General features: G+C 38.2%; 3 protein-coding genes across 3 annotated transcripts in view; 1 reads left to right on the forward strand and 2 right to left on the reverse strand.

The window, feature by feature from the left end:
- The window catches only part of adcy2b (adenylate cyclase 2b (brain)), a 124,331-nt gene extending 119,144 nt beyond the window's left edge, over positions 1-5,187 (forward strand). The window contains exons 20-25 of the mRNA XM_066691000.1: positions 2,031-2,189; positions 2,511-2,657; positions 3,131-3,238; positions 3,996-4,110; positions 4,298-4,422; positions 4,719-5,187. Of these exons, the coding sequence (XP_066547097.1) occupies positions 2,031-2,189; positions 2,511-2,657; positions 3,131-3,238; positions 3,996-4,110; positions 4,298-4,422; positions 4,719-4,871 (807 nt within the window). The 3' untranslated portion in view covers positions 4,872-5,187. The remainder of the gene's footprint in view (positions 1-2,030; positions 2,190-2,510; positions 2,658-3,130; positions 3,239-3,995; positions 4,111-4,297; positions 4,423-4,718) is intronic.
- A 486-nt stretch (positions 5,188-5,673) lies between these two features.
- On the reverse strand, positions 5,674-7,874 carry cfap90 (cilia and flagella associated protein 90). Its single transcript, XM_066691001.1, has 3 exons — positions 7,430-7,874; positions 6,676-6,792; positions 5,674-6,428 (listed from the first exon to the last, which is right to left on the reverse strand). Exons 1-3 carry the CDS (start codon positions 7,544-7,546, stop codon positions 6,249-6,251), a joined length of 414 nt encoding a protein of 137 aa, XP_066547098.1. The 5' UTR covers positions 7,547-7,874; the 3' UTR covers positions 5,674-6,248.
- Positions 7,875-9,864: 1,990 nt separating this feature from the next.
- Positions 9,865-12,567, reverse strand: part of dnah5 (dynein, axonemal, heavy chain 5) — a 72,371-nt gene continuing 69,668 nt past the window's right edge. Inside the window, exons 77-80 of the mRNA XM_066690728.1 lie at positions 12,352-12,564; positions 11,780-11,932; positions 10,612-10,843; positions 9,865-10,202 (exon numbers count right to left, since the gene is read on the reverse strand). Of these exons, the coding sequence (XP_066546825.1) occupies positions 10,051-10,202; positions 10,612-10,843; positions 11,780-11,932; positions 12,352-12,564 (750 nt within the window). The 3' untranslated portion in view covers positions 9,865-10,050. The remainder of the gene's footprint in view (positions 10,203-10,611; positions 10,844-11,779; positions 11,933-12,351; positions 12,565-12,567) is intronic.

Here is a 12,567-nt window from a genome sequence, read left to right on the forward strand (position 1 = left end):
CTGTAGAGTAGGACTCCACAGAGACTGGAGATCAGAGGTCAGGAGCTGTACAGTGAAGAACCATCAGCAGACCTGTTCTCCAGATTTGATTTTAAACTCACCATCACAGTGTTTCATTTATTAGTTTATTATTTATTTTGGACATTTGAGTTGACACTGCAATCTGTTATATAATTGTCCAGGAGTTGTGCAGATCATACATCACCCAGACAAGGAAAAAAACAACTGTCTAAAGCCATATGAATTGAGGAGCATATGATTAATTAGTAACCTTGTTGTTTACAAAGTCATGAGCGCCCTCTACTGAGATTTGGAGCTGTTGTGCATTAAAATGTATCTTTGGATATAATTTTATTTTACTTTACATAACTGAAGATTTTTTTGTGTAGTAATATGCCATACCTCTTAAGTTTAGCTTGCATTCCATAGGCTATTCTGCAGAGTAGTGTACATTAAGTGAAACGCTAATATACTGTGTTATAAACATAATAAGGCGCATTCATCCTATTTGTTAATTTAAAATTTGTGTCATATTGACTTGTCCTAGCGTGACTTTCTCTCAAGCTGTTTTTTATTGTCTCTTCTGGAGTTTATCTTTGTATGAAATGTCGTGAAAAATAGGTTTGCCAATACATCTTTTTCCCCCTAGAGGAATGTGACCCCAGAATCCATGACATTTCTTTTGTTTAAATGGTATTGATTGTCTGACGAAAATGTCCTTTTCAGCAATTTCTGGATACATTTTCACTACTGGGCTCTTCTGCATTGTTAGTGCAACCATTCATATAAATACAATCTTCCTGTACAATATTCTTGTATGTATTCACATATTTAGATAAAAAAAGGAACTGCCTAAAGCAAATATGTTTTTGTTTGTTTGTGTTATCTGTTTTAAATCCAGGATTTGAGATGTGCTTTAATATTCATTTGGAAGGAGAAGATTTTAACATCCTAATATGTGCATATACACTGATCAACCATAACATTATGACCACCTGCCTAATATTGTGTAGGTCCCCCTTTTGCCGTCAAAACAGCCCTGACCCGTCGAGGCATGGACTCCACTAGACCTCTGAAGGTGTGCTGTGGTATCTGGCACCAAGACGTTAGCAGCAGATCCTTTAAGTCCTGTAAGTTGCGAGGTGGGGCCTCCATGGATTGGACTTGTTTGTCCAGCACATCCCACAGATGCTCGATTGGATTGAGATCTGGGGAATTTGGAGGCCAAATCAACACCTTGAACTAATGATTCATCAGACCAGCCCACCTTCCTCCATTGCTCCGTGGTCCAGTTCTGATGCTCACGTGCCCATTGTAGGCGCTTTCGGCAGTGGACAGGGGTCAGCATGGGCACCCTGACTGGTCTGCGGCTACGCAGCCCCATACGCAACAAACTGCGATGCACTGTGTGTTCTGATACCTTTCTATCAGAACCAGCATTCATTTTTTCAGCAATTTGAGCTACAATAGCTCGTCTGTTGGATCAGACCACACGGGCCAGCCTTCGCTCCCCACGTGCATCAATGAGCCTTGGCCGCCCATGACCCTGTCGCCGGTTCACCGCTATTCCTTCCTTGGACCACTTTTGATAGGTACTGACCACTGCAGACCGGGAACACCCCACAAGAGCTGCAGTTTTGGAGATGCTCTGACCCAGTCGCCTAGCCATCACAATTTGGCCCTTGTCAAAGTCGCTCAGATCCTTACGCTTGCCCATTTTTCCTGCTTCTAACACATCAACTTTGAGGACAAAATGTTCACTTGCTGCCTAATATATCCCACCCACTGACAGGTGCCATGATAACAAGATTATCAGTGTTATTCACTTCACCTGGCAGGGCTCATAATGTTATGGCTGATCGGTGTATATTGTTAAGACAACTGGTGTCTATTCTTGGAGGGGCTTAAGTCCTGTATTTGGGGTGGGGAGGGCGTGTGGGCGAGCAGATGTTCTCTCTGTGTTGTCACTTCACACAGCAAGGTGATCAGATGCCTACTGTTTTCTTCACCTCTGTGTCCTCTTGTAACAGAATGAATATTACTGTAGGTTAGACTTCCTCTGGAAGAACAAGTTCAAAAAGGAATGTGAGGAGATTGAGACCATGGAGAACCTCAACCGGGTGCTTCTGGAAAACGTTCTCCCCGCACACGTTGCTGAGCATTTCTTAGCCCGCAACTGGAAAAATGAGGTGAGAAGCATAGAGTGATAGCAAATGACAGCATTATATTGTCTCCAGGGGAGTAATGATGTAGCTTGCCGAGATATTTAATTTTTTAAAATGTCGGCGTACTTCAGAGAACTCTATATGTATTTATCACAAATATAGCTTCTTGTGTGTCATCTTCATTAATCTATTCATCACTTAAAGCTTTAGAACAGAATGGTTGAATACATTACCAAAGCAGTTTCCTGATGTTTATCGATGACTTAACATTCAAATTTAATGTTTTCTCTAGTGATTTAAAAGAGAACGGATGTATTTAATTATTTTGGATTATTTCTTTCGCAGGATTTATATCACCAATCGTATGACTTGGTTTGTGTCATGTTTGCATCTATACCAGACTTTAAGGAATTTTACACAGAATCGGATGTCAATAAAGAAGGCTTGGAGTGCCTGAGACTATTAAATGAGATCATTGCAGATTTTGATGAGGTATTTCATCTTTGTTTGTCTTACGGACAATAATTTAATAAACATTTTTTTGGGGCTAAGAGTAAACGTTTGAGGAAAAACTTTTAGTAACTTTTTTTCTTCAAACACCTTTATGGCAAGCCGTAATCCATAATTACTGATATCAGAAATACAATTGCTGATATCAACAACAGCTGTTCATTCTTGATATCAACAATTGTATTTTTAATATAAAAAAAATGTATTCTTGAATATCAAAAATGCTTACTAATTAACATTTTGTTAAAGGATTAAAAGTCACAACAACATGCCATGAATTGCTGATATCAATAGTTTTGATATAAGTAATTATGGATTAAATGTCACAACGGCTTGTCATAGTTAACACTAGAATATAAGAGGTCATTATTGCAGACGGGAACAGGGATAGCTTGGTCTACATTATCAGAAGCTCAATGCTATGTTTACCCAGTTTCTTAATGGCTTTTTACCAGTTGTTATCCAAGCCGAAATTCAGTGGTGTGGAAAAAATCAAGACCATAGGCAGCACATATATGGCGGCAACAGGACTGAATGCTTCTCCCGGACCAGAGTATACACAGGTATAGTGACATTTCTGAACGATTGAGGATTTCACCTCATTAACCAGAGCAGATAAGCATGTTTACCTGCAGTTGCTTCTCACCATGAAAGCACTTCCATCCCATTTCATTTTTATCGGCATATCAGCTTGCCTTCACATTTCCCGAGAACAACATTAAGAGGTATATCTGAATGACAGAATAATCACAAACTCAAATGAAACACAGCAGGACATGCTACACAGCCTAAGGTTAGAGAATTAGTCCTGTGCTTTAGTATGTAATGTAAACATAATTGCTAAAGGCAACCGCATTTAGGAACAGAGAAATTGAATTCAGTGGGAAGATAACCATCCTGGAATTTGTATTTTATTAGGTTATTCAGAAGACGTGTCGTTTAAACACCTTTTTTTGATATTTTCACTAGAAATGATACACTCACAATGTCTTAGTATGCATTGCTGATGAAAGGCATTCAAGTAAAACGATAGAATCATGTATCCACTATTGTGAAATATAGCGTCAAATCTTCATGAAAATTCCATGCATTCATTGTGTAAGATACTGCATGTGTTTTTCATGTATCAAACCCAATTTAAATCAACATGAACATCATTTTCTTTGGATTTCAGATCATGATTCAGTCTTAAAAAATATGTCTGGCATTGCCTCAGTACACAGTTGCTGGAATTAACCTCACCACCTTCATTACTAGAGCTATGCATAATTTCCGATGTGATTTCTAAGTCATATTTCCATGTGCTTGTCTTGTGTTCAGGAACATGACAGGCAGTACATGCACATTGGCACAATGGTGGAGTTTGCCTTCGCACTGGTGGGGAAGCTTGACGTTATCAACAAACATTCCTTCAATGATTTCAAACTCAGAGTTGGTAAGTTCAAGTTTGTCAGGATATTATTTGTAACACATTAGTAATATGTATAAAATCTGACGATAAGATTCAGAAAAATGTTGTGACCTTATTTAGACTTCTCTGGTTACATTTTCTCTCCATGTGGTTCTTCATATTGAGATTTGCTGTTTATATTAATCTAACTGGAGCTCTACTTCTACAACAGGGATCAACCATGGTCCTGTGATTGCTGGAGTGATTGGTGCTCAGAAACCACAGTATGATATTTGGGGAAACACTGTGAATGTCGCCAGCAGGATGGATAGCACTGGAGTGCTTGGCAAAATACAGGTATGTGTTTTTCCCCTATTCATATTTCAGGGACAGCTTAAAAATTTCTTGCAAATGTATTGTGTTTCTTATTTTCACATCTGCCACTACCATGTCAAGTTAAATATTCTGCATTTTTTTACAGTTGCCTTTCAAACCATCCTGCCATCTGTTAGGTTTTCCACAGCATATCATTTGAGTTGTAAACAGTATTTACAGATGTTCAAATTTGCAAGTGAATTTTTGGAACGAATACTGCAAACTGGATTTAATGTAACCCGATATTATGATTGCAAAAAACTTCTCTTCTGCTTAAGGTTACAGAGGAGACCAGCAAGATTTTACAGACTCTGGGATATATGTGCACATGCCGGGGAATAATCAATGTGAAGGGAAAAGGGGAATTGAAGACCTACTTTGTTCATACAGAGATGACCAGATCTCTTTCACAAGGGAATGTAATGCCTTGAAACAGCACATCCGGACTGGGCAAAGGACCAACTCTCTGAATCCCATTGGGGACTGGAAACATTGAAACCACAGCATCTGTAAATAGCTCAAGTCTGTCCTTAGATGCACGAAATCTTGGATGTATTTACAAGTGGTACTGTTTCTTTTTCACGAGCAGTGACGTATTCTGAGAGTGCTCTGGATTCTGCACAGAGTATACGTACAGAAGAAAGTCAGCAGTTTTCTAAAAAAAATAAAACAATTTAAAAAATGTGTTCATGTTTTAACGCCATTGTTTTGTAAAAACTTATTCATTAAAGGTTTATATGTATTTCACACTTTTTTAAATGTTTCTTGATTAAATAATAATTTGAAACTGAAAGTGAAGGGGAGGAAATACAACATACAGTTGAACACATTTTTCTCTTTTCCAAAAGAGCCATTAACATCATCAGACTAATACAAATGTACCCTTAGTAGCATGCTAACTTTTAAGATACAAGCAAATTAGGCCGTGATGTAAAGTCGGTAAGGAGAGGAGCTTCTGGGGAAAATGAATAATTAATGTCACCTTCTCTTAAAGGTCGGAAAGGCAGTAAAACATTGGTTTGCAAAGAGCAATATATTGCCCATACAAATACTGCAATTCAGCAATATTTCTCTGCATTAACTGGGGCTACAACAATAAACAGTAAATCTATAAATAAACAAATAAAAGCCTTCCCGTTTAATCTGGGTGTTCATCTAAATTTGTCATGAAGCAAAACCGATTGAAATGCAATGTTACAAAACTATAATGGTAGAAATACATCTAGATAGACCGACAGATAGAGATTTTTAATACAATTTTATACAGAATGGATATATGAAATCAGAAACATGGAAACATGGAAGCTTGGGAAGTTCTTCATCCAGTAGTGTAAAGATTAAGACAATTGATGATGATATATTTTATATATTCTCTGTTAATGGCTCTCTGACATGCTTAGGAAAAATAAGTTGAATAAGCAGAAGACTACAATAAATAAATGGTTGCTATAACTTTAACTTCTCTTCAACATTTGGGTAAATACATAAATAAAATCTGAAGAAAACTATTAAGCAGTTGGTAATACATGTTGGTACATGTTCTAAGATCTCCTCATCTCCTATATTTTTTATAGTACTTAACTTTGTATGTTAAAATATATGTTTGCAATCAAGGTTAATAAGATACACTAATTAAGATGCATACACAAAACATTGTAGCCACTAGATATATTAGTAATAATGCAGTTGCTTGTTTGTTTGATTTTATTCATATGCAATCACCCACATTCTCTTTTCACAGAGCATTTCCAGTTTTATATTGATATATCTAAGTTTCTTAGAGACTGGTTTCCAATCAGTAGACAGGTTTATGCAGGAGAGACAGATCCATAGCCTTCCTCAACTGAACGCTGGATTCCATTTTTCCTGCAAAATTCCGAGCGGATGATTCCAACTCGGACAAACTGGCGGCCTGGTTTGTATATCTCAAGGGGAAAACGTCTTCCATATTCTGAAGAGGACAAAATCGGAACAGGTCTTGACCTTTCCTGAAAGTAAAAATGAAGTTATGAATGTTATTTTCTCTTTTATTTTCTTCTCCCTCTCCCTCTGTGGTTTTTAGGCTAGATATTTTTTCTATTTCACGGACTGTTAATCATGTTCCCCTTTTGGACTGGAAGGTTTGTATTTCACCTACATGAGTGTAACTCTGAGCAACTGAGATTGATCGCCAAGTCTGTTGGAAGTCACACTGAAAGGTTACAATGTAAAATGTCCCAGCAGGAGCTTCAGTACCTCGGTGTGTACGTCCAGACCCCTGCTCTTGGCGTGCTCTCTGTCGTCGCGATGCAGCTTCTCGTTGTACCCTTCATCTCGTCGAAACAAGCAATCATAGGTCAAGATTTCACGGCCCTTCAATGAGGAATAGTTACAATTAGTTTCATTGTGACTTACAAGCTAAGTTTACAGGGAACAAGTGCTTAGCTGTATTATAAATGTATGAATGAACTACAAGATTAGACCATTCCACATTTTGCAGAGAATGTTATGGGTAGACAATTATATTATTAACAATTGGATTGAATATGTATCAATATTTGTCATTATTTATGATTAGGCTATTTATTATAATAATATTACTGAGCAAATAAACATGTTAGTGAGCCTAACTGTAAATAGGGAGAGGTTTAAATATGTTTATTCCATGTTTTCTACACTATCATCATTAAACAAGGCAGTGAATGAGCTATTGTTGCGCACCATGTGTCCTCCTGGACAACAAAAACAGAGACAACATCAACAGTACAACTTAAAATACGTTTTTATAGTATGACTGATCTATAGTTTACTTTCCATCTAATGCAATAGAAATGCGCGCTGTTTCCAGAGCCGTTGCTGTTTAAAACGAACCACTACAAATCCCAGCTGCACGAAAATGGAGAACCCAACATCTAGCAACGTATATAATGCTGTCCCCCCAGCTGACATACTGTTTAGTGGACAGTGTCTCACCACAATGTCCACATGACGTGTTAGTTATGAGCTATACCTTGGGCGCAGTGTTACAGTAGGTGAGCTCTTTGGGATCAGTGCGTCTGGGCGGGATGTGGCTGAAGGCAGACAGCGAGGAGAGAGGTGCCGTCGTGGTCTTCAGCATCGTTTCCATGTTGGTATTTTTTTCTCGCTCGAAAACAATGTCCGGCCAAGAACTGTCGGCTGCGGATAAATACACACTGCGGCCGGCGTCCTGCGGTTGCTGGGAAACAAGGCCGTGACTGGATCCTTCTGCGCAGGTCTGCTAAATCCCGCGATCCCATTGGAGGAGCAGCGCAGATCTGCGGACATCTGCGCTGCACCAACGCGACCTGGAGACTGCGTACGTCCTGCTGGTGGCAAGAGCCAGCTGTTCCACTCTGCAGGTCGCAGAACATACGAGAAGAAGTAGAAGCAGAAGTACGAGCTAACATAAACTAATAAACATACACCGTGTAATTTTATGGTGTTTTTGATTTATTTATATTTTTGGAATAGAATACTACGTGCAGGGCGAAGTCTGAACATAAAAATGTGCATCATATTCATTTTATCACTTTGTGCAGATAGAGACGTTGTTGACATATATATATATATATATATATATATATATAATGTATTTTTCAACTCTTGGAGTTAACGATGCAGGGGCTTAATTGGCTGAGTAGCAGGCATGGGAATGTATCTTGTTCTGCCTCCCCATTGGCCAATCAGTTCATTACGTTACTGGAACAGTTGCCCAACCCTTTAAGAGATCACCTGGGCGGGCGGCTCTATTGAAGAACTGGGAACTGGGAACTGGGAACTGGGAACTGGGAACTGGGAACTGGGAACTGGGAACTCTCAGGCCCATGTGCCAGTGGTTTTGTTGTGGTTAGGGGATCTAGACTCTAGACTCTAGACAAACAGTGCTTTGCACTGGCAACTTAATGTACAAAACTCTTGACTTGATTATGGATGAGGACATGCATTTTATACTTTTTTGTTTAGCTGTACAGTTTACATTTCCATCGATTTAGTTTGGAAGGATAAAGAGAGCCATCATGTTAGATATGAAGCCGTTGAGCAGAGCAATCGGCACTCTGAAGACTGGTGATTGCAGGGGCAGGATGGGAAGTTTAATTCTTATTAAGAGCAGATTCATGCCTCAATAATGAAACCACTTTTTTTGCAGTGAAACCATGTTTATTTTCTAATGTAGAAATTGGAGTTTAGATCATGGTTAGAAAGGTAATTTGATTTTAGCAACATAAGATGCAAATGGTATTTTAATCGATTGTATAATCTACACATCTGTTTATACAACGGTTCTGAAATGAGATGGAAAATAAGGATGCTTAAAACTAATGAGACGATGTATGAAATGGGATGTTATTGTTTTTCTTCATTATCAATGCAAACAGGTTTTATTTTACAGTAAATCAGTTCCAATACCAAAGTACTCCACAATAACCAATATAAAGTTCTGTACATGAAATATGAATACAGAGTGTTCTTAGAAGTAACATCTTCAAATAACAGATTTATTTTCAGCTGTAAAGGTTTATTTTTTTCTGCTATGATTGAAAATACTGACATTTCCAATCCAATATAGAGAGATGATTCTGAGTGGTGAAATGAAAGCCTATCCTTTTAGCACCCCACTGCTTCAATGGTTTCAGGCGTATTAAAGTATATGAACTATAAGAGCATGAAAAGGCCTGTTTTTAACATTTGGATGAATAGCTAATAGATGTATTTCTTCATATACCATTCTCTCTAAAGTTTTCTAGTAACTTAATGTTCTTTAAATATTACCATCTGATTTGACCTTGATCATATCCCATATAAAGCAGAAGATTAGTTTGCATATGTAAACAAATACTGAAGGTTTGGGAGAAACGTACACAGACACAGTACAATATTTATTTTCTCCACTTGAACCCTTGCCCTGTTATGCCTTTGAATCCTCTTACAGACAATCATCGCCTAACAAATATGTCAAATATATTGCTCTGGATGTTGTTTCATAAGTAACAACATCCTGTGTGTGTGTGTTCTACATTTTGTACATAACTTTGTTTTCTTTAGTGTTTTTTGTTTGTTTGTTTGTTTAACTGGCAATGACATACTTCTGTTAATCAAATATACCCTTTATAAAACCATTTCAGTACATTTAAGTGCAAAAATATTTGCTACACAATTAATATTGCCTGCCAAATATGTATGTTTCCATAGATGATGCCCTTATGCACATCAACAAAGTTTCGTTATTAATTAGGAGGAAGAATTAATTGTTTTAATTTTGACAGTCAAATTAAATGTATGATCACATTACAAAGTGACAAACTGCCCACAAATAGCGTATTCACAACTCAAGATATACTTGTGCAGAGAAAGACTTTTATTGTGAATATGTACATGATGCATCAAAGTAGTAGTAATAATAATACAGAAATATCTTAAAATGTGCTTTGATTTTTTTTAATTTAAATGTGGTTCTTACAGTATAAAAATAAACAGTTCACACATTAAACAAGTATTTCCTCACAAACACTGATTTAAATATTAATGTAGTGCAATTTAATGCAATTTAAACTTGAAATTTGCCTACAAATCCAAGACAGAAAGGACTGAATAAGTAGAGGTTCATTCTCCTTATTTTACATCACACAGCAGGGCAACCCCTCGCAGTATCCAGTGCTCCGAGCTCTGCACCGTGCGGAGGTCCACAGCGGCAATGTAATTCAGGTCTGTCCGCGCCGGCTTCTTATAAATCGGACAGGAATACAAACGGGGATCCTTGGTACCTAAGGAGAAAATCGGGTACACAGCCATAATCCAATGTCTAATCACAGCATTCACCAGTCACATTCCTGCTAATGTCTGTTGTACCTGGAAAGCCTTGCAGCTACATTAACTAAGTGATCAGCTGCTCAAAGTGACAATATTTTCATTATATAAAAGCATGGTCAGGTTTTTTTTCCCAACTCCCAGGCCTGGAGGTTTCAGGACTGCATTAACCTTGTTCTATACCCAGCCACCACTGGATGAATTAGAGGTTCTGTTTACTTGTCCCTATATCTCACTGTTATTTAAATCATATCATCTTTAAAATATTTTAAAAACTGTTGTGACTAAGGCAACAGTGTGGAACATGTTTCAAATCACATCAGTAACCTGAAATGGTTTTCTCACTCCAGTCCTGTCTGTGCTCACCATTGTTTTCTGCATAGATCCTGATGACGGGCATCATTTCAAACAATACTTTAGGTTTGGAGTCGATGAGTTTGCAGTTCCTTCTGTCCCACCCGGCTCCCTCCAGGTACAGTCCGTATACGTAGACCCCTTCGGTGGGGGGCTGGGTGATGTCATCCTTCATCCACTTGGTCACCTCATTACACAGCACCATGCGATCCAGGGCCCAGCCTTTGTTTGCTCGGGTGATTTCCTGTACAGAGAAACACAGTTTGTAAAACTGACAGAATTAGAAAACATTATATTAAATAAAGTATGAATGTTCTGTTCATCACACCTCATTTACATGCTAAATTAGACATTACGGATATAGAGCTTATAGGTTTTATATCTTAATTAGGGTTCCTGAATTTATTTTCCTTACAACGGTTTAAACCTTTAAATCTGAATTATTGTCATTAAGGTGTATCTGAATACTAATTACAAGAAAATCTGTCTACTTTGTGGTGGAGAACAAGGAACAATGAGAAAACTGACGTATTGGATGCTAAATCGGGTTAAGAGTGAGATTGAAATGCCAGTAACAATAGGACAAGGTGGACTGAAGTGAGTGATTAAACTGATTGGCCGACTCTTGTATTCAAATGACAAAGGTGGCAAAAGAGCATCAGTGACTCGATATAATTAACTTTGGTCACTAACAGGTTTTTCTGAGTTGAATAAAGAAAGCAAATTGGCTGAAAATAAGTGCTATCATATGATCATATATAAATGCAGAAAAACCCAAAGCCCTAATAATAATATAAAACTTAATCACCTAAAGGTTTCACACTATACCAAGTCCTATGCTAGGGGCAGATTTTTTGTAGATTCCAATAACATTTGGACGTTGTTTCCAGAGAACTGGAGAAAATAGCTACCAATTCCAGGTGTCTTGTCTGGAGAAATCCAATATATTTCCTGCATCGAAGATAGCAAGGACAAAACCTAATCAAGGTTATTCTAATTACATAAGTATAACATGAAACTATCCCTGTTGAAGTGAAAATATAAAGTAAGCAATAACATTTAAGACTGGAGAATTTCCTTGTTCTTTTTGTTTAGATTCAGTAACAAAAACAAGCAGAGGAGGACATTTGAATCTCTCTAGTATTAGGATAACTTACGGTTTGCATTCCATTAAGCATACCTGTCTCATTGCTGTTAAAAAGCCCTGCGGGTTGAAGAAGCCTGTCATCCAGAAGCAGTTTGGCCGTCCCTCAAAGATCCAGGATTGGAATTGACGGTTTCTTTCCAGCAGTTCTGTGAACCAGAATCCCAGGGTGCTGGAGACCCAGGATGCCTGTCGGAACACAATGTGCAGATTTAGATTAATGTGAAGACTTACCCCAGAGAGGTGATTATTTATATATCCTTTGCCCAATGTGCCATCACTTGTTTACACTTTGCAGCTGTTAGCACGATGTATTTCTGAATTAAAGTCTGACATTTTCAGATTGCTGATGCAGCCACAGAGGAGCAAAATAACTTTTTATAGACCTTGTTGACCAGTTTGAGGTGTGAGAAACAACCTAAATTCCGGACATGTCCCCGAAATAATGGTAACAAATGAAACCATGGAAGCAAAATAATTGTCTTGGTACTGTATTTAGGAAACCGTTAGTGAATTAGAGCCACATAAGGCATGTCAGTAGGAGACTCTTAACAAAAACTCAAGTCTGTGTTATCAGTGGTGTAGTTGAGGGCATAGGCCACACCCACCTTCTTCCAGCGCGCGGGGATTCTGGCATCATACATGCAGTCTAGAGCGTCTCGAAGGTTCTCGCTCATGATGATGGTCCCGTCAATGGCAAGCTTGAGGTCAGTGAGAGTGTTCCTCACCAGGACAATGACCCTTTGCATCCTGTCAATCTCCTGACGCAGGAAGATGTTCATCGGCTGCAAGGGCCCCATTTTCTGCAGTCTTTCCTTCACCTG

The sequence above is a fragment of the Amia ocellicauda genome, chromosome 18, assembly GCF_036373705.1.
Source record: "Amia ocellicauda isolate fAmiCal2 chromosome 18, fAmiCal2.hap1, whole genome shotgun sequence".
NCBI classification, from domain to species: Eukaryota; Metazoa; Chordata; class Actinopteri; order Amiiformes; family Amiidae; genus Amia; species Amia ocellicauda.

Coding starts and splice junctions, on each gene's coding strand:
- cfap90 (XM_066691001.1), bottom strand. CDS start 7,546: ATGGAAACGATGCTGAAGACCACGACGGCACCTCTCTCCTCGCTGTCT. Junction 6,793..7,429: donor ACTGTAACACTGCGCCCAAG/GTATAGCTCATA, acceptor TCCTCATTGAAG/GGCCGTGAAATCTTGACCTA. Junction 6,429..6,675: donor GTCTGGACGTACACACCGAG/GTACTGAAGCTC, acceptor TTTTACTTTCAG/GAAAGGTCAAGACCTGTTCC.